The sequence below is a fragment of the Artemia sp. Qi Xiang Cuo genome, chromosome 7 (assembly GCF_049724085.1).
Source record: "Artemia sp. Qi Xiang Cuo chromosome 7, ASM4972408v1, whole genome shotgun sequence".
Lineage (NCBI taxonomy): Eukaryota > Metazoa > Arthropoda > Branchiopoda > Anostraca > Artemiidae > Artemia > Artemia sp. Qi Xiang Cuo.
This window is the reverse complement of record NC_142800.1, coordinates 2981367-3003769: the sequence shown is the minus strand read 5'-3', so window position 1 is coordinate 3003769 and position 22403 is coordinate 2981367. Positions and strand designations below refer to the sequence as shown.

Sequence of the window (22403 nt, the reverse complement as noted above, 5' to 3'; positions counted from 1 at the left end):
TCGCTTGGAACATGTTGGAAATAAATCTGATTGCCTTTAGTCTGGAGGTTCAGAAGCTGTCTTCTAATGTTGAATAGTTCCTTATCATTGGCAATTCTATTAATTTTTTTTTGAGCAAAAGTATTGCCGATTTTGACTCAGAAAGGCAAAGAATATTCTCCTCCCAATGCTATAATTTAAGAGAACATCTACAGCCAAGCGAGTAGCACATAATTTAGCAGACAAAATGGAAGATCTCAAATGGGGGGGGGGGGTGAAAAAAAGTTAAGGTTCAGCAATGGAATACATACTCCTGTTCCATCTCTCTCACCCTGAACAGATCCATCAGAATAGATTTTCCTGTGAACTCGGGTTTGTAGTTCATTTTTAAATTTTAGCGTCAATTACTGTGAACCCCGTGTTTGAACTTGGTTTTAAAGCAGGTTCCAGATTTAAGAAACCCGGGCTTAAGCACGATAGAAAACACGATGGCTGAAAACGGTTGTTAGTAGACTCGTGTAGAACCCAGACTTCTGAAAACGACTGGTGCAAAGCAGGGTATCAACCCATATTTGAATCTTATGTCTGATAACGCAGCTCTAAACACTGGTGAGCACTCGTAATGATAAAATGTATAATTATTAATTGAAAAAAAATGAAGAACTTGATTATGAAATACTAATCAAAAGTGTGCCAGCTTTTTCATAACAATAATTTAGTCATTTATTTATAAGATTTTAAATCTGTGACCCACCAGTTTTTATTTCTTTGTTCATATTTTTGTACGAAATAGTTAAGTTACCGGTAACTGGCAAAGTTAAAACTGGCAAAACTAAAAATGATATCTTTCAAAGCAGTATTATTCCTGTATCTAGCTACTTTTGTCTGTGCAAAAGAGGATGATATCTTAGATATTAATGAGGATAACTGGAAAGACTTGTTAAAAGGCGAATGGATGATTGAGTTGTAAGTAGCCTAACAAGCTAAGACTTCTCCAGCCAGCAGGATTGGCCTGATTGACCAGGCTAGAGCAAGATCCCCAGTAGCTTAGGCCCATTCAGAGAGTTAATCACTTCCTCAGCAGTTAAACTTTTGGAGAATCTCTTTCACACCACCTAGAAAGTGGATTGTTTCACCAGAGGATGTGTGAAAATCTTCACATTAAGAATTTGATTTGCACAAATAGGGTAGGGTAAATAAACAGTATCCAATTGAGCAAAATTATGTAAAACTAAAACCCTCACATCTTGTTACCAAAGAGGAATTGAGAAAGATTGGTTATGGTAAAATTCTACTTTAGCTAGCCTACTTTGGCTAGCCTATCTTGGAAAGCAGTTAGGTTAAGAAAATAGAACTTTCAGGGATGGGTCTACAGGCTAAAGTATGTCTTGGGAAGGTATTTTGAAGTACCTACCTTCATTCCTCTCTCTAGAGGGTTCTGAACTTTGCCTACATGATAAGTAGGCTAGGCCTATTGAAATTTTGACAGTAAAATTCTACTTTAGTTACTTTTACCTATCTTGGAAAGGGGTGAGGTTAGGAAAATGAAACTTTCAGGGATGGGTCTACAGGCTAAAATATGTCCTGGGAAGGTATTTTGAAGTAGCCCACTTACCTCCTCTCATTCTCCCTCTAGAGGATCCTGAAATTTGACTACATGACAGGTCTATACCTATTGAAATTTTGACAAAACAAAATTTTACCTTAATTTTCAGTTATAAGATTCTTTTTCTCTGGCTTTAGTTCTGAAAATGCAATTCCTGTTTTTTAAGTAGTATTTTAAGCCATATCAATGTTAATTTTCAAAATTAAGGAAATGTATTTGCATATCTTTAAAACTCTATAAATCAGGATTGAGCAAAGTTGTGAAGCTGAAAACAATTTAGTTGGACTTCATTTTAAGCAGAAGATCTATATTGCAAGGTTTCACTTTTATAACACAAAGATTTTTAAAGGTCCCCAAAGGTCAGGACCCTCTAGAGGGGGAATGAGTAGAGGTAGGTACTTCAAAATACCTTCCTGGGACATACTTTAGCCTGTAGATCCATCCCTGAAAATGTCATTTTCCTAACCAAACTCCTTTCCAAGATAGCCAGAAGTAGCTAAAGTAGAATTTTACCATTTTTAGTTTTACATAATTTTGCTCAATTGAATAATGGTGTTTTACCCTATATGATTAGCTTGAATAGCCCATTTTCACCATATACTTACAAAAAATTCAAAAACAAACTGATAGACAGCAATAGAGTCTAATCTTAGCTACACATCTAAAGCTTGAGCAAAATCTTTGAAAATGTTGTCCAATCTTAGAAATAGGATCTGAATTAGAACCAGACTGACAAAATTGTCCTGTCCACTAACAAACGTGTACAAATAAGCTATATTAAGATCCCAAAAACACCTAAAGCTCCAAGGCATCAACACTGCATGCTAATGCCTTGGAACTTTGGGAGGGGAGAGGGAGTCCCCCCTGCCTAAGCTCTGCCCCTGGTTAGAACAACATATCCTAATCACAGACATAGTCAACCTTTGACAGATTTAACCTAAGTGGAAAGAAACACATAATTGTATTTGAATAGGTTATAGCCTACTGTAGGGTAATTTTGTCTGAATTCAAACATTGAAAAACCAAAAGTTTTCTAAGATTTTAGTCTACCAGTCCCAACTATCTAAACCTATATACATGTTATCCAAAATTAGGAGCCTGTTGTGTATGCAGAAGAAAGATACTTTTAATCACAATATCTGTGTGAAATTAGGCACTGGCTGAATACTGGGGACCTACCCTATAGTTACTCTATATGTATATAATGTCCAAGATTTGGGGCCTATATATAGGAAAGTTTTTGGGAAAATTCTAGTTTAGCTACTTTTTTGCTATCTTGGAAAGGGTTTCGGTTATGATTAAATAAAAAAAAAGTTTTTTTAACTGAAAATAAGGAATGATGTTAAAACTTAAAACAAACAGAAATTATTCTGTATATGAAAGGGGCTGTCCCCTCCTCAACACCTCACTCTTTACACTAAAGTTTTTTATTGTTTAAAAAATTTGAGTTGTGAGAAAGTCAAACTTTAGCATAAAGAGCAAGGCATTGAGGAGGGGACAGCCCCTTTCATGTATGCAATAATTTCTGTTCATTTTACATTTTAATGTTGTTCCTTACTTTCAGTTAAAAAAAACTTGTTTTTTTTTTATTTAATTTTTGAATGTTTTTGAATTGATGCAGGTTTTGATTTTGGCTCACCATACATGAATAATGAAAACAAAATTTGCATATTAATTTTACTTTTATTTGGTTAAATGGTTTTCTTGAAACTTACCTTAAATTACCTTAAATCGCATTGTCCAGCAAAATAAGGAAAGATCCTGTAGAGTCGCTGGTCAGTGATGATGAGGAGTCACTGGTTTGGTGGCGTCCCACTCTGTTTTCCATGGTTTGGTGGACCAATTCTTATCAATGGCAATCTTGAATGCATTGACAGAGGGAGTGGTGACAGCTGCATTGGGAAGACTGTTCCAGGGGCCCACCACTCTATTGGAGAAGTAGTGGTTGTGGAGTCTGCTGTGAGCTCTTTTCCTGAGCAGCTTCTTACTATGCCCCTTATCCTGGATGATTTGTCAAGTTGTAAAGGACTCTGAGAAGAGGAATCAGCATGCAGTAGCTTATAAGCCATAATGACATTGCCCCTCTGCTGTCTGTAGACAAGTGTTGGGAGCTGTAGTTTGTTCAGGCAAGATGGATAGTTGAGGCTCTTGCATTCATCAACAGCTTTGGTTGTACGCCTTTGGACAGACTCTATTTTCTGTTGGTCACTCTTATTCAGAGGCGTGGCAACACACATCCCAAACTCCAGCAATGGTCGCACAAGACCCTTGTACAGCTTTGTCATGACTTTAGATGATCTGCTACATACTGTATGCTTAATTATTCTGAGGGTCTGAGATGCTTTGGCAACCGCTGTTTGTGTGTGTTTGTTGAATTTTAATTCTTCATTGACGACTTCATCAATCGACGAAACTTGTTTAATTTTAATTTACAAACGTTTTTATTAGTAATAAATATACATAACTTACAAAACAAACTTCTATATTCATATATTTTTAATACATATATTAGGAGGTTTGCCCCCTAGTCATTACCTTGCTCTTTAAGCTAAAGTTCAAATTTTGTTCTAATTCTTTAAAAATGACCATCACTCTGTTTTCCATGGTTTGGTGGACCAATTCTTATCAATGGCGATCTTGAATGCATTGACAGAGGGAGTGGTGACAGCTGCATTGGGAAGACTGTTCCAGGGGCCCACCACTCTATTGGAGAAGTAGTGGTTTTGGAGTCTGCTGTGAGCTCTTTTCCTGAGCAGCTTCTTACTATGCCCCTTATCCTGGATGATTTGTCAAGTTGTAAAGGACTCTGAGAAGAGGAATCAGCATGCAGTAGCTTATAAGCCATGATGACATTGCCCCTCTGTTGTCTGTAGATAAGTGCTGGGAGCTGTAGTTTTTTCAAGAAAGATGTACACTTGAGGTTCTTGCATCCATGAACAGCTTTGGTTGTATGCCTTTGAACAGACTATATTTTCTGTTGGTCAATCTCATTCAGGGGAATGGCAACACACATCCCAAACTCCAGCAATGGTTGCACAAGACCCTTGTACAGCTTTGTCGTGACTTTAGATGATCTGCTACCTACTGTACGCTTAATTATTCTGAGGGTCTGAGATGCTTTGGCAACCGCTGTTTGTGTGTGTTTGTTGAATTTTAATTCTTCATTGACGACTTCATCAATCAACAAAACTTGTTTAATTTTAATTTACAAACGTTTTTATTAGTAATAAATATACATAACTTACAAAACAAACTTCTATATTCATATATTTTTAATACATATATTAGGAGGTTTGCCCCCTAGTCATTACCTTGCTCTTTAAGCTAAAGTTCAAATTTTGTTCTAATTCTTTAAAAATGACCACTTAATCACAAAGGCCGTTAAATAGAATAAATAGCTCTTAGGAAAGTATTAAAAAATTTTTGGCTTAAAGAGCAAGGTATTGACTAGGGGGTGAACCTAATCATATATGTAATATTATTTGTTCCTTTTAAGTTTTGATGTTACTCCTTACTTTCAGTGGAAAAACTTGTTTTTTTTTTATTTGATTTCTGATCTTTTTTTAAATAATGCTGGAAATCTGGCACCCCCTTCATAGCACTGTCCCCACCCCCGTGAAAAGTTCCTTCATGGAAAGATCCTCCCACATAACCCCCAACCCACCCACCCCCTACTACCAGAAAAAATCCCCCCTGAAAACATCTGTATGCTTCCCAATAACCAATACTATATGTTAACATTGGGTAAAGTTCATAACTTTCAGCCCTCCCCCTGGGGACTTTGGGGGATTAAGTCATCCTAAAAGACATAGTTATCATATTTTTGACCATGCTGAACAAAATGGCTATTTCAAAATTTTGAGTGGGTGACTTTGGGGAGAAAATGAGCATGGGAGGGGGCCTAGTTGCCATACATTGTTTGGTCACTTAAAAAGGGTACTAGAACTTTTAATTTCCATTCCAATGAGCCCTCCCACAATATTCTAGGACCACTGGGTCAATATGATCACCCCTGGGGGAAAAAAAATGCATCCATGACCTTTCTTCTGGCAAAAAATGCAAAATCCCACATTTTTGTAGATAGGAGCTTGGAACCTCTACAGTAGGTTTCTCTGGTATGCTGAATATGATGGTGTGATTTTCATTAAAGTTTTAATACTTTTAGGGGGGTCTTTCCTCCTTTTTTCAAAAATCAGCCAAATTTTCTCAGATGTGTAACTTTTGATGGGTTGGACTAAACTTGATGAAACTTATATATTTGAAATCAGCATTAAAATCTGATTCTTTTGATATATCTATTGGTATCAAAATCCTGTTTTCTAGAGTTTTGGTTACCATTGAGCCAGGTTGCTCCTTACTTACAGTTCGTTACCACGAACTGTTTGAAAATGAGAGTTCCAGTAATGAATTCAGGGCCAAAAACATACTCTGTGAATATATTTCCAAGCTTCTATGTTAATCTTCTTCTGATTTCTAAGTCATGGAAATTTGCATACCTATTGAAATCTTGACTAAATAATATTTTACTTTAATTTTCAGTTGTCACTCTTTTTTTAGTTCTAAAAATACAATTCCTGTTATTTGAGTAGAATTTTAAGCCATATCAATGTTTTATTTCTTCTAAATTTAGGATATGTATTTGCTGGTCTTTGAAACGTTATTAAAAGGAACTGAGCAAAGTTGTGAAGCTGAAGACAGTTTTTTTGTACTTCATTTAAGCAGGAGATCTATTTTGCAGGGTTTCACTATTATAACTCAAAGTTGTTCAAGGTCATCAAAGGTCACTGTCCTCTAGAGGGAGAAGGAGTGGGGGTAGGTACTTCAATATGCCTTCCCTGGACATACTTTAGCCTGTAGATTCATCCCTGAAAGTGTTATTTCCTAACCTAGCCCCTTTCCAAGATAGTAAAAAGTAGATAAACTAAAATTTTATCTGCTTTTTTGTCAGGGTTCTTTTTTGCCCCACCCCCTATATGTGATATATCAAATAATATGTAACCTATTCTGATTAATGATACAATAGTTCTAAAGGAACTTATGTCCCTAAATATGAATGAATCTCCTGGTCCAGGTTGCATTCATCCTTCTATCCTCCATCAATGTCAAACAGTTTTGTGCCAACCTCTACTGTTTGAGTTATCATTGAATCTTTCCAGATTACCTCTGGATTGGAAACCAGTCAATATCATTCCAATATTAAAGAAAGGTAGAGAGGACCTTGCTGAAAATTACCAACCTATTAGCATGATATCAGTAGTTGTTAAGGTTCTTCAAAGAATAATCAATTCTGCAGTTATTAGACATCTTGAGGCAAATAATCTCTTGCACAGCTCACAGCATGGCTTTTGTTCTGGAAGATCTGTTGATACCAATCTCCTTGAATCATATGTATTGTGAGATTCAAGTGTATGAATCACACACTTGAATCTCATTGAAGTTAGTAAGACCTACTATTGAGTATGGTAATGTCATATGGGGGCCTCACTATAAAACAGACTCAGCCAAGATAGAAAAAGTTCAGAGACCAGCCACAAAGCTTCTTCCAGGCTTCAAAGAGATGATTTATGAAGAGAGGTCACAGAAACTGGAACTTCTAACACTCAAGTACAGAAGAAAAAGAGGAGACCAAATCCAGATGTACAAAATGAAAAACAAGTTGGGAAAACTCAGCTTTGAAAATTACTTTCAGCTCCCCAAAAACCCAGACTAGATGAGGTCACTTGGTAAGTGTTCAAACCTATGCCCTAAATAAATCAAGAACCAATTTCTGGAGTGTAAGAGCTGTAGACGACTTGAACAGTCTCCCAGAAGGTTTTGTGAAAGCAGACACCCTCAATGGACTCAATCAATTAAAAAATTAAAAAATGGACTTAATCAATCCTGGAAAGAACACATGTACACACACAACTCTTAAACATCTGACTTTATTGACTTAAAACTGTTAATACTACCATCTGTGCACACTCTTCCAAAGTTTGATCTTGTGCTGGGGCTGCACTGGCCATACACTCTGGGGAGACCCATACACATGGTTTAAATTGCAGAATTTCAGATAGTCAAGTATCAGAGAAACAATATTTGATGAACCAACTGACAGCCATCTAGAGAGTGCCATAACAGGGATGTTTCCCTAAAGGCACTGAGGATCCTGTAAGTTAAAAATATGACCATATTACTAAGTTACTTGATACAGGGGTGCCTGCTGAAATGATTCTGCTTGACTTTTCTAAAGCTTTTGACAAAGTTTGTCACAAGTGACATGCAATCAAATTACGTGCTGTCAAGCTTGAAGAGAAGTGCCTGCTCTTGATCCATGATTTTCTTTATATGCAATCTCAATGTGTTCAGTTATTTGATTACTCTGGTAGCCATATTCTTTGTTTGTCTAAGCATGTTTTAAGTGGAGTTCCTCAGGGAAGTGTTTTGGGTCCTACACTTTTTAATATCTTCATCAATGATGCTCCTTCCACTATCGGCAGTAAGCTAATGCTCATTGCTGATGACCTAATACTCTTTGGAACAGCCTTGTCCTGTGAAGATCATGCCCTTCTACAAAATAATCTTGGACGGCTTGATCAATGGGCTGAGGCTTGGCCTCTTAGATTTAAGTTGTCAAGTGCCAAGTCATTCATTTTTGCAAAGTGAACCCTTGTTGCTCTTATTTTACTTCAGGTCACCCACTTTCCTCTGTAAATATTGAACAAGATCTTGGAATCACTATTGGTGTTGAATTAAAATTCAGTACTCATGCTAAGAAGTCTGCTGCTGGTGCTAGTTCAACCATGGGGCTGATTAAGCATACTCTTTCCACTTGTTCCCCTAAAGTCATAAGTCTTCTGCATAAGGGACTTGTGCATTCTAAGCTTGAAGTTGGAATGTCTCTAGAATGGCTGACTGAAGATCTTAAGTAGTTTTTCACCCAGTAAAGCATAGAGAAGGATCTTTCTCCTGTGCAGTTTGTGTCTGACACATTAAGAACCATTCTTAAGGCAATGTCAATGTTTGAATATATGTCAACTGCATCAAAATTATGTAGAACCTTGCTAACATTAGTCAGTCATGCTTTTTTTCCTTCATCAATATTTTCTACCTAGAAGCATTTCAAATGTAAGCATTCATATACATCATAGGCTCAAGATTGTTTAATACAAATTCAATAGCTCACTTGCATGCTTCTTGATTTCTGAGGCGTGGATTTGCATGGTAGCAGAGTGCACCTGGCAGTTTGACAGTAATTCCCACCAGTCCAGTTTTTGTTAAGAAAAAAAATTGTTCAGTGATAATCTATTGTGCGCCCCTAGGCCTGGGTCTATTGGTAAATCCTGGCCTTCCTGGGCAGAATTATTGCTAAAGATGAGGGATGCAGTGAAGATGTTAAAAGTAGGGTATTTTTTCATACTTGAAAAAAGTTAAGAAGAATAAGAACCCAAGTCTGCTAACCAAGATTAGAATATTGGAAGCAACTATGATAAAAGAGGTCAAGTATGGTTCTGAAAGTGGGCATAACAAAATACAGATGAGTATTGTCTGGTTATTTTCTGTGGGAATTCTACCTTAATTTGCACTTAGGAGCAAAATTAAGGTCCATGCTGGATCTGTTGTACAGTGTGTTGAGGGTGGTGAAATGTCACTGTGTTGGGGCCCAGTGACATATTGTAAAAGAGGTCTGCTGTAGAGATGCAATTCAAGCCCACTTGGTAACAATGACCACATGGTAGGTATGGCCTGTAATGACCTTTCTTCAGCAGTTTAAAGCTGACACAACTGCAACTTCAGATACATTATGCAAGATGGTTGGGTATGACAAGCAGCATCAGCCTCCCAGCAAAACACTCTTATGATAAGGTTGGCATCAGTGGGTAATTGAATGGTATGGGTAGTTCAGATGCTTGGAGAAGAAATGTTGCTGCATTTCTGTATTAACCAGATGTTTTGGCAGCCTATGTGAGTGGCCTCTTGCATGTTGCTGGCTTGAATGGTTGGTGAAGAGGGGCTTATTTGGTTGAGTATTATGCTTGTAGGCCAGCATCATGTCACCATGGCAGTGTGAAAACCAGTTTTGGCAGCTGCAGGTGCTCAAGTCTCTTGTTTTTGGAGATCATGTAGGCCAGCTATGTACTTAGTGGTATTCCTCTGAATTCCCTGAATTAAGCTAATATCATTCTTATATGAACAGGATTTGAGACATCCACTGAAATCCAGATCCAATAGAATCAGGTCCACAGGGATTCCTTTATACTAGTGATTTTTAATGATGTCATATGTCTTGGGACCTTGGGACTGATTAAGTGTACTATTTCCACTTGTTCCCTTAAAGTCATCAGTGTTCTATATAAGAGACTTGTGCATCCTAAGCTTGAAGTTGGAATGTCTCTTGTCTCCCCATATTTAAAAAAAAGACATAAAAGTTCTTGGAGATGTGCAGAGACATACCACTAAAGTGATAGCTGGCATGTGGGAGCTTTCCTACCCTGTAAGACTATCAAAGCTCAATCTTCCTACACTTGTTTACAGGAGAAATAGAGGGGATGCCATTTTAGCCTACAAGTTATACTACTACAAGTTATACTAGGGAACACAGTTGGAAACAAAACTATATCAGAAGAGAGCTGCCACTAGACTACACAATAACGTCTTCACTAATATAATAGTGAGTTTATGGAATTTGCTCACCAAAGAAGTGGCCACCACCCCCAGTACTGCTGCCTTTAAAAGTTGTGTTAATGGAGAATGGTCATCAAAGCAGTGGCGAACTGAGTGGGATGCCATTGAGACATCCAACCATCATCATCACTAACCAGCGATTCTACAGGATTTAATTCTTATTTTGCTGGACAACGTGATTTAAGGTAAGTTATTGAGGGCTAATACTCTCCCAGTATTATTCCCTACTGTTGGTACCAACTCAAAAACTAGAGATCATCACCTGGAACTTGTCAAGCAGTCTACAATATTTAGAGTCCAAACTCAATTCTTTTCAACATGCATTGTCAACAGTTGTAACAAACTGTCTAATGGAACAGTTACTACTGAATCTGCATATGTTTTCAAACAAATGCTGATGCTGAGTGGTCCTCCATAGAGTGTAAACTCAATTGGGATGCTACTGAACATGGAACATCACCTGGTCACTAATGAACTTTGTATACAACTCAAGTCATCATTCTGGAGCTCTACATGGAGAAATCCTTAAATTACTCCTAGGTGTAATTTAAGGTAATGTATCGAGGAGATTGGTCTCAACTGATATCCCTGGCAGAAAGCTGTGCTGGTGAGGGGATAGAATATAATCAGTGAGGATTCTTTTGGGTAACATCTTGCTGACCATATTTTAAATATTAAGCTATACAAAAAATGTTATTCAATCCTGCTTTCTATGGCTATTATGAGAGAATGGTTCATAGGGCTAGGACATGTTCTGCAAATAAAGGATGACAAATTGCCAAAGATCTTCCTTTTTGGTCAACCATCTAAGGCCAAATGAAAAGCAAGTTGTCCCCAAAAGGGTTGGCAGGAGATTGTAAGAAAAGACTTGAGAAAAATTGGAACTTCTTTGGGAGGGTGTAAAGAATAGATAGGAAAGGAGGAATAGGATGCATAGCTCTATTGCCCTCAGGTGGCTTGGAGCTGCAGTGAGTTAGTAGTAGTATAGGAAAGAAATCAGATAGAAGTCAGAATCTAATAAGATCTCACATCCTTTGACAGAAAGCAACATTTTAGATATTCTGATGACTTCAATTATATTTCTCAGGCCAATTTTGAATAAATTTATTAAAAATTGAATAGAACATAAGCTATGCCCCTGGGAGGTATTTAGCTGTATCCACCTCCACCTCCTTCAAAGGGCAATAACTCATGAACTTGTATTAACTTTGTTCTATAAAAGTTTGTGTATTTTTGGAGATAAAGAGCATGTACCATTTGAAGTGTCATTCAATGCTATTTCCAGCAGCCTCTGCTTGCCTTAATCATCCCTAATCATCATAGCTGCAATAGTTGGAACTTATTAAAGAGCAAACCATGACCCATAGTAATTAAAAACAGGTTTTTAATGGAATGTGTATTGAAAAATGCTTTCTATTTGTTACTAATTCAGAAATTGTATACTTTATTCAATATCTTATGAATAGTATTAGTACTTATAAAGCCCTCAAAAATGGTTTAAAAAAAAAAACAAGAAATATACCATTGAGATTACCATTGTCAAAAGCCCATCATTGGCAGTCTCCAATCTTGAAAAACAAGAAAAATCACCATTCACATGGGAGCATTGATATTTGTTGTTTTTTCTCTGCTTTTTTTTCATCCAAGTGATTATCTGGTGCATGTATCCTCTGTTAGGGGTTTATCAGGGACATGTTGCCAGGGTTTCCCCCATTATTGTGTTCAATTGTTGTTTTTTTAAAGTTGCACTGCCATTAGCAATGTTAACAAAATGCTAACATTCACCATGATTTATTATCTTTTTATCTCTATGACATGCATGATATTTGATTTGTAAAAGTTTTTTTTTGCAAATTCATGGTATAGACCATCATTGTAAGGTTTAAATCACAACGGTCCTACTTGGTGCTATTTCTATGAATTGGAGTCTTTTAGACCAGACAACTGGAGAGCTCTGGAATTACCTCTTTTTTCACAAGTTTCTATGATTTTCTTCATTTCTTGTGTTTCTTCTTCCTTGTTTTTTTCTTTTCCAGCTTTTTGGCCTTTCTCTCAGTGACCCTCTTGGACCCCATTGGTCATATTCCTGGCTTATATCACTTCCTTATAGAGGATTGTCTATGATTTTTAACATTTTCTTGTCCCTTTCCTCTTCCTTTCTTCTTGTTTCCCTCCATTTTTACTCCCTTTTCTTAGGGGAATGGGGCTTTAAACAACAAACTTACCAAGTCCTTGCCTAATATTATTTCATTTTCATGAGTATCTGTAAATTTACTATTTTCTTTTCTTATTTTTTTTTGAATATGTGATCCTTCTTGTACTAGGAAGGGGAGGAGCGGGCGGGAGGAGGGGTCCAAAGTTTCAGTGAATGAAAATTGTTCTGAGATAGCTAATTGTTGAAAATTATTTAAAAGCTGTATATAAAATCTATCCTTCCCCAAAATCTTTACCACTTCCCAAATGTCATTTCTTTTTTTTGCAGACACCATTTTTCAACTGTCCAAGCAAAATTTGTTAACTGCAAATTTTTTGTGAATATGAAGCCATTTATTCAAAAACTGACCAGTGTTGCAAAGTTTCTATTTTTAAACATTAAGAGGGAATTTATGACAGCAACCAATGTAAACCATAACAAAAAATACCTCAAGCAAATTCTTTTTTTGGTTTCTTGCAAATATCTTCAGGGATGGGCTAGCCTGGTTGGCTATGCTTATCTTTTTTTCTAAACCTGAATTTTTGTATTTGCTGTAATTAATACATTTCTAAGAATTTTCAGGTGGGCAGAAAATGGCTAGGTTACATTAGGCCTGTTTTATGGATAATCAATTTGCTAAGCCTGTATTTTGACAAAAAAATTATATTGTTTAGAAAACCCAAGGGCTCTGATGTTACTACTCAGCCTGGTTTTAAAAAAAAATATCAAAGTTCATCCTACCTTGATCAGTGGTTTAACAACTTGTCAAGCTCTAAGATTGTAGTATTTTGAATAAGAAAAAAGAAAGAAAAGAAAAATGAGAAGAACTATGTAAGATGAGAAGAGAAAGATCTTGGCAAATTGATTAGCCAAAATACAAGGCTTTTATTAGTGAGCCATTGAACAGCTGAAGAAAAAACTGTAGATTTTCCTGATATGAACACTTCAGACGATGCTCCTCTATCACACTGAAGTCATAATGTGACAACAAAATTTTAACCTCAATCTTCAGTATAAAAACAAGTTTACTCTTACTTCTATCAAGTTACTTCAAATAGTGTCATCCAAGTCAATTGTTCAAATTTTACATAAATTTTCTATAATTGCCTAAAGATCTGTTTTATCAGGTTTATTGTGCAAAAATTTATTGAAAAAAAGAAGTATTCCTGGTGAAAGCAGAGAGCAAAGGTTAAACCCAAAACAAACAAAACGATTGCTTTGTATGCTGTGCAACATATGTTGCCAATGTTATATATCTATTTGGATATCAGAAGCAAGTCTTGTGTAAAGCATGAAACCCTAAAACTACCTTCTTTGGCATATTGAGAAAAAAGCAAATGATCCTAACCCTAATGCGAAGCTATACAACCAATGAAGGCGTACCCCCCCCCCCCTCCCTAACATAGTCGAAAGTAGTGTAATTTACTTAATTAACGCAAGTTTGCGTTAAATAAACTTGCTCCTAACGCAAGTTTATCGGATTAACCTATTTTGCCCCCCCCCTCCCCTAAAAAAATCTTGGATTCGCCACTGGAACACCCATTTATATAAAAGAGGAAATTCTCTCTACAATTGGTTCAAAACATCTCTATAAGAAAATTAAAAAGATTCCAACTTTTTTTTTTTTTTTTTTTTTTTTTCAGTGAAATTATTATGGTGAATAGTTTTGCAGCCATGAGCTTTAAATAAGTAATACAACAATTCTTTGAATATAACATGAAGAAAAGGAAAAAATGTACATGAAAAATCAAATCAAATAGGTGAGAAAAACGAGGGTAGTGTCAGCCAGTGGAAAAATATGAAACGAAAATAAGCAGATATTTTGACAAGGACCTCCAACAAGTCGTCTACAGTGCTCAGAAAAATAAAAAGAACGAATACAAAAATAACCTTTTGAAGTAAACTTCACAAGAAGAGAAAAGTAATTTTTATTGTTTCTGTAAAATGAGCTCTTCATTTTACAGCAATAATAAAATAATCAAATTATATTTGTCCTAGTCATGCATAATTTTTTCAGTCATGCTTCATGGTGTCCAGCATGTTGGACTCTTCAGCCTGTCTGGGAAGATCTGGGATCCTGGAGTCATGATCTTGGCATTAAGGTGGCAAAAGTAGATGTCACTGATGCTCCTGGTATAAGTGCAAGGTTTATGGCCACAGCTCTGCCGACAATATTTCAGTAAGTTCATAGAATTCATACAAATAATAATATTATTTTAAGCTACTTTTGTTTTTAAATTACCCATAGTTCCTATGGGTAACCCAGCTGACTGGTTTACATGAACTAGCTTACATTGTTGCTTGTTGCCTCACCATAGTTTGATCTGTTTGTTTTATTAATTTTATTTTTTTAATGTTATTGTTGTTTAATTTTTATTAGTGAATAATGTCTTTATGTAATATTATTGGTGATTTTCGTTTTTGAATCATAATTTTTTCTTGTTATTTGTTTTCTAAAATGTTTACTCCACTATTTATCTTGTGATGTGTGTGGTTTACAAAAAAATATTATTATTATAGCCTTCTAATTTCCTGTTGTGTTGTCAATTCTGTCATTCCTAGTTTGCTTTAAGCCACAAAGAAAGATTAAAAGGATTTATTGCACCAAGCTTTCTTTTCTTTTCTTTTTTACAATTAATCTCTACTTATTCAGAAATTGACTGCCCTAAAAAAAAACGTATGTTGGATGCTGGATCTAAATCTGAAAAAAAAAATTAACACAAATGTCCTTCAGTTTTTTTTAGTAGTGCTGAAGTATATGAATTTTAAAGCTCCTGTTTGAATGAAAGGCAGTGTGGACTTTGTTGCTAGATATGTAAACTGCTCATATAAAACAGAAGAGTTGTAGATACATCAGAGACAAAGCTCTATTGTTGCCTGCAGTAAAGAGCCATTAACCTTCATTTTTTTTTCAGAGCCACTCTCTATGGAAGGGGTCGATGTAGTAACTTCAGAGTGAGCTCATTTGATAGAAAATTAAAAGTTCTAGTAACATTTTTATGAGTCAAAAGTGATTGGAGGCCAACCAGCCCACTCCCTTGCCCTTTTTAGCTGCCATCCCTTAAAGATGTCAGCCATTTTCTTCAACGAAAGTCAAATAACTTTGTCTGGGAAGACATGACCTCACACAGTCCCTGGGACAAGGGCTGTAAGTTATGCAAATTTTCCATTTTTACATACAGGTTTTGTTATTGGGAAAGGGGGGATGTTTGATCCTGGGTCTTCAGTTGTCAAAAGAAGTTATCGGCAAAATTTCAGGTAACAGTTGAGGGCATTAAGATGCAGTTTTTGTCCAAATTTGCGGAATTTAGACAGTTAGAACATTTTTATGATGAATTTGATTTTTGGTTCAAATACTCTAAATGTGTACATATTATAAAAAGATCACTCATAAATATGCACATACCACTAGGTTTGTGTGCAGAAACTTCTATCACAGTTGTGGTGGGGGCAAGTTCACCAAAGCTTCAAAAGCAAATATGCTACACTTTAATTATTGAAAATGTGGCAACAATTATAAGAATTTAGAGATTTTGACAGGGTAAAAAGGATTATTTCCCCAATTAACGTGCTTGTTCCCCCTCTTCCCTCCCTCCTTAAATGCAGTTAAGATAGTGAGGACAATAATTATTTGCAATTTTAATTTAATTAAGTTTAATTACATTTTTTTATTTATTCTAACATTTGATTGAATATGCTGAGGCTTTCCTAGGAAATATATTTTTAAAAGCAAGCTTTTTTTGCAAATAGTGACAACATAGTCTATTTTTATTTAATCCTTAATTCTTAAATTACTTGAAATTCTTTAATTATTTAAAGTTCGTTTAATTACTTAAGGTCTATGTTGTCCAGAAACACAACTAATATATACTAGTTGATGAACAGCCATAAAAAAACATTTAACCAGTATTAATCCACTTTACTTCGGGTTAACAATCAATAACATAAACGTTTTAATGAATATCCTTAAGCGGCAATGTGAAGTATAGATAGCAAAAATTGCACACAGAAGGCCAAAATCCTTCCAAGGCTGGCTAGAGGGACTTCCCCTCTCATCTAACAAGTTAGGCTAAAGACATACTGTTTCGTTATTAACGACTCCTCTCTTCTCGCTTTCAAAAACCTCAAGACCTGTGCTCACTTGTGTGTGAAGTCAATACATTGATAGCAGTGATGATCATTTAAAAATCTGTAAATTTTTAGTGCTATTGATGGGGAGTTTACAAAATACAACGGGCCAAGAGGAAAAGATGATTTCATTGCATTCATTGAAGAAAAGAAGTGGAAAGAAATTGAGCCACTCTCTTCATGGAAAGCACCTGATTCAATTTGGATGTCTACTGTAGCATGGTTTTTCAAAATGTCGATGTTTTTAAGGGTAAGAAATGTTCTTTTATTTATAATTATATATATTATAATTATTATATTTATAATTATAAAATATATATATATATATATATATATATATATATATATATATATATATATATATATATATATATATATATATATATATATATATATATATATATATATATATATATATATATATATATATATATATATATTTTATTTATTTATATATACTCGCCAAAGGGTTGGGTATCAGGCTAAAAAAAAAAATAGGGCCCTGTACTCTTTTGTGAGAACCAGATTAATGGATATTCTCCATCCTCTTTACCCCACGGCAAAATTTGAAGTCCTAGACCCCCCCCCCCCTTTCCTCCCCAGAAATTTTTTTCCTGAAAATTTCAACTCAATCTCCCCATATAAGAAAAAAAGACAGAGTAAACCACATAAATTCATCACGATTTGCGTCAACCTGCTTACCATGTAATGAAAAATGCTTGTTTGGCTTCAGTTACCCATTATAGAACGTCTCCACAGCTGTCTTCATTTCTGAAGATTAGGGGTTGGCATGGAATAACCTCTACCAGTGTATATATAGGTAGAATTAAAAAAATCATTTATCTAGAATATTCCAAAATCTGATTACATTTTTGAAATTAATAAAAAAACCAAAGAAAGCTCTAAAAGGTTAACATGATGTTTTTCCGTATTGACAAAAATACTGTAAAATTTGTTCAAGGGGTACCCACTTTCACAAAATATGTTCACCAGTTTGCGTGTGCCAAGCGTAGCGGAACTGTTTGCCACATATGGCGTTCTGAGATCTCCACCAGATGGCAGAAAGTGGGCGCCTACGCGGTTTGTCGATGTTTTGATTAATTAGCCTTTAGATTAAGATGGAGTAGCATAAATCATTATTAAATGAGAAATACAAAACAGATTTTCAAATGAATTGGTTATTATTCCTTTTTTTTGCAAAGCAGTTAAAATTTTTTCTTCAGAAATCAAACAGTTCGTGGTAACGAACTGGAACTAAGTAGCAATGCAGCTCAATAGTAACCGAAATTCTAAGAAACAGATTCTTTATAACAACAGATACACCAAAAGATTCGAATATTGATGCTTATTCAAAATATATAAAATTAATCAAGTTTAATGTTACACATCAAAAGTTACAAGCTTGAGAAAATTTGTCAAATTCTTTCAAAAAAATTTGCAAAAAAGAAATTTTTCAAAAAAGGGGGAAACAACTCCATAACGTCAAGTGATCTTAATGAAAATCACACCGTAAGACTCAGCATATCAGAGAACCCTACTGTAGAGGTTTCAAGCTGCTATATACAAAAATGAAGAATTTTGCAGTTTTTGCCAGAAGAAAGATCACAGATGCATGCTTATTTGTTTGTTTGTTTTCCCCAAAGGTGATCGTGTCAAACCAGTCATCCTAGAGGATCAGGAGAGGGCTCATTTGATCGGAAATCAAAAGTTCTAGTTCCCTTTTTAAATGACCAAAAATATTGGAGGGCAGCTAGTCCCCCCCCCTCCCACGCCCCTTGTTTCCCCATGTCACCTGATCAAAATTTTGAGGTAGTCATTTAGCTCAGCACAGTCGAAAGCTCCAGTAACTATGTCTTTGAGGATGACTTGACCCCCCCCCCTCCACAGTCCCTAGGGAAGGACTGCAAGGTATGAACTTCGCCCATTGTTTATATATAGTATTGGTTATTGGGAAGTGTACAGATATTTTTTTTTTGGGGTGGGGGAGGTTTCTGGTGGGGGATTATGTGGGAGGATCTTTCCATGGAGGAAATTTCGTGGGGAAGGGAGTTTTCCATGGAGGGGAAGCCAGATTTCCCGGCATTATTTGAAATACGATCAAATATTAAATAAAAAAAACAAACAAGTTTTTTCAACTGTAAGTACGGAGTTACATCAAAATTTAAAACGAACAGAAATTATGACGTATATGAGGGGGATGCCCCCTCCTCAGTACCTTGCTCTTTTCAGGTAAGTTTTTTTCATAAGCTTTAATAAAGCTTATTATTTTAATAGTTATTTTTAAATAATTGGAACAAATAGTCAAGCTTTAGTGTAAAGAGCTAGGTACGGAGGAGGGAGCGTCTCCCTCATATACGTAATAATTTCTGTTTGTTTTAAGTTTTAATGTTGCTCCTTACTTTCAGTTACAAAAACTTGTTTTTTATTTAATATCTTAAGGGCTGTTTTCACAGAATCTAAATTTTTGCAGAGGCATGTAATTTTGTTGATTCTACAGATGTCAAGAAATGTTCTTTTAAAAGACTAGCCAAAAATTCTGTCAGACAAGAGGCACAAGGAAAGGAACAAATTTGGACGAATTTGAAAACTCTGTGTATACATTGTAAAAGCTTATGAAATTAATTAGGATATTTTAGCCCAGATTTTCTTGAATTCCTGTGTGGCGTATATGCAGTGAGAAGGGGAGGGGTAAAAAATGCAAAGGGCAAATAATTTATATGGAGAATGTTGGAAATTGAAGGAAAAATTGCCAAAGACTTGATATGTTAGGAGCTGTCTTTGTACCTGATTTCATTTTTTTTTCAAGCTTAGTTCACTTCTCATTTCTTGTATTATTACTCTTATGCATGTTAACCCTATATTGGTAGATAATTGGTAGATAGTTTGCTGTACTTACTAAGTTTTATTTCTATACCTGTCTATCCCACGGATGTTGCTTTACTTGTCTTTATATTAGTTTTGTCATTGTAGTTTTGATCTTAATCTAAGTTTTGTTCCTGCATGATGCTATTGATCAATTTTTTTCCCATGATCAGATCAAGTATGTAACCAATAATTGGGTGTGATTTCAACCAACCAATGAAATCCCTCTTTGAAGATTTGATGGGTCAATCTTGGGTGTTAAATTTGAAATCCAAGACTCGTGGTATTTTGAGGACAATAGAAAACAAGTAGATAGTGTTTAAAATAGCATATGGTTCCAACTTGAGCAGAAAAAGTTTAAGTTGGGCTGGAAGGACCCTTCTCTCCCTGGAAAATTTAAAAGATTTTGGCCTAAATTTGTTTTCTTCTAATTTCAGCCCCTCCCCTCTTGCGCTACCTTTGAAAAAGGATGTGATATCTCCACTTGTAGGGTTGTCATTTGTAATAAACGTTTCGTCATAATCCCCTTCTGACACCAGTGAGTTTTAGGCTGTCAATCACAAAAATATTTTGGTTTTGGAAAAAAGTGAAATCATTTCTTAAATTCCTGTTCATTTCATCATCTGTATAAATTATATACATCAATGATGTTAATAGCGTTTCGTTTTTGTCAAAACTTGACATTACTTTCTGATATTTATTTTGTTTTATAGGGAGCTTATATCTACCTGACAGAAGATATGGGTGTGCCTTATTGGGCTGGCTATTGTGTTTTTGCAGCTCTTACAGTCATTGTTGGTGCAATTCTAGGCTTGGTAAGTTTAATTCCTTTTTTTCGTTAATTATGTCTTTTGTTGTTGTGTGAAACTTGATTATTTGACATGGTAATCTGAAACACAATGGTAACCAAATTGGAAAATTTGAAAAAATTGCCAATACAATTATTAATGAAAAATAACTCCATATGAAGTTTTTGTAATAGCGGCCGCCAAATTAAAAAAACAACAACAAAAAACATGAATATATAATCGTCAAAAAATAAGCTAAAAACATATTGTTCCAAACAGCTTACGAAGGTGTATCTCTCCTTAAAGGTAGTTGCCTATGGAAATCAATAGACTGTTAATGTTTTGATTCTCATGAAAGAAAAATACCCTTAAATTTAACCAACTAGTTCTGTTTCTTGTTTTTAACGATTCAATGTGGCAACACTGACAAATATGATACTGTCCTGAAAGCTTCACAATTTTGAAACAACTAAAAGAAAATCTGAAGAAATTGCGATTTTCAGGTATGAGTAGGACTAAGATGGGTCCGAGGGGCAAAATATGTTTTGATTTAGATGACCTTGGTGCCCTAAACAAAAATGGGTCCTCTGTAGGGTTTATTCAGAAACCTTATGCAAAGACCTACTATACCTATTGGAATTGATTACTTAAATGCAGGTGGTGGGGCACTTGGGTATTGGTTTAAAATTTTAAAAAAAGATGTTATAACTTGTAAAACATTTGACTAGTTGGTTAATCTGGTGGATGTGCAATGGCGAAAAGGAGATATTGAACCAAGGGTGTATCTATGATTTTTTATTTGGGGGAGGGGAGGTGGGAAGATTCACATTTTTTTTAACATATCAAAAATTATGTTTACATACATTTTGTTGAGTTTCAACGAGTTTGGAAAAAAATTTTGGCGGGGGGTTAACCCCCCCCCCCTCCCTCGATACGGCCTTGTGTTGAACTGTGATTTTAATTTATCAGTGCTGCTGCTGAATTTGCGACTGTTTATCACATGAAACAATTACCAAAATCACTATGCCCGCCTTATCTTGAAATATTCGAAACTTTGTATTTTCACTGAAAACTTTAAAGGGGCTTGAAGTTTCAACCACTTTGAATTCTGGCTAAAAGAAACTGGGAAATAAATAGGAGTTAGACTTAAGGTAATTTAACACGGGGAGATGGGACGTAAATACCACTAACGGTGCTTAGGGTGCAGGACCTGAAGACATTATTAAAAGAGTAGAACGTTTCAAAGATAATTCGTTATTTGATATGGTTATTCCACAGTGCAATAGCAGTAAATTTGATTTTTTTCTGTAATTTATAAATTAATAACTATTTTATTCAAGGATTATTTTAAGTCAAAATCGAGTCTGCATAAATAGGCCTCGGTTAGCTGGGGAAAACTTCGCAGGTGAAGTAGGCTACTTTTTTTTCTATAAAAAATGCTGGTAGGTCTACTGGGTTCAGAAGTAGGCTTTCTTTATCCTCTGCATTCTCAAGTGCCTGAAAAGACAAGCACGTCAAATTTTAGGGTCAAACAAAGTCGCCAACCGGAGATGGTATCGGGGATTTTTTTTTTTCGATATGTGCTGGCTTTCAGTCATTTACGTTGTTCTTACTTTTTGGTCTTAGAAAAAAAAATGTGTCTTGGTCATGGAGGAGCCAAAAGTAAGAAATGGTGAAAAATTCTCCAGTACCCCTTATAAACTTGTGCCGTCCTTATGGTTTGACACAATAGATTATCTCTGAAATGCACATTATTATTGCCATTTATTGTTGTTGCCACAATAATAGATTATTTTTTGAAAACTTACCTAAGGTTGCTATTAGTTGTACTTATAATTCTTAGTTACCTTGAGCGTTTGCTTCAAGTATGTTAAATATAAATAATACAAACAAGAAAAAGCCTATGGCTTTTTTTTAATTGGAATAGTAAGAGACGACCTGGCTACAACCTATGATTATGTCGTCATTGATCAATCTTTAACATGAAATATGCAGTTTTTCGTAGAAAAACTAATTCTATTTTAAAAATTATTTATTTTAATTACAAAAAGTGTTAGAAAAAAAATGTGTCTTTGGTCATTGAAGAGCCAAAAGTAAGAAATGGGGGAAAATTCTCCAGTATCCCTTATACACTTGTGCCATCCTTATGGTTTGCCACAATAGATTATCTCTGAAATGCCAC

General features: G+C 35.4%; 1 protein-coding gene across 1 annotated transcript in view; it reads left to right on the top strand.

Annotated features, from left to right (window-relative positions):
- Positions 1 to 773: 773 nt before the first annotated feature.
- Positions 774 to 22403, top strand: part of LOC148949862 (thioredoxin-related transmembrane protein 1-like) — a 31635-nt gene continuing 10005 nt past the window's right edge. Inside the window, exons 1-4 of the mRNA XM_089091340.1 lie at positions 774 to 945; positions 14461 to 14622; positions 16647 to 16821; positions 20147 to 20248. Of these exons, the coding sequence (XP_088947466.1) occupies positions 818 to 945; positions 14461 to 14622; positions 16647 to 16821; positions 20147 to 20248 (567 nt within the window). The 5' untranslated portion in view covers positions 774 to 817. The remainder of the gene's footprint in view (positions 946 to 14460; positions 14623 to 16646; positions 16822 to 20146; positions 20249 to 22403) is intronic.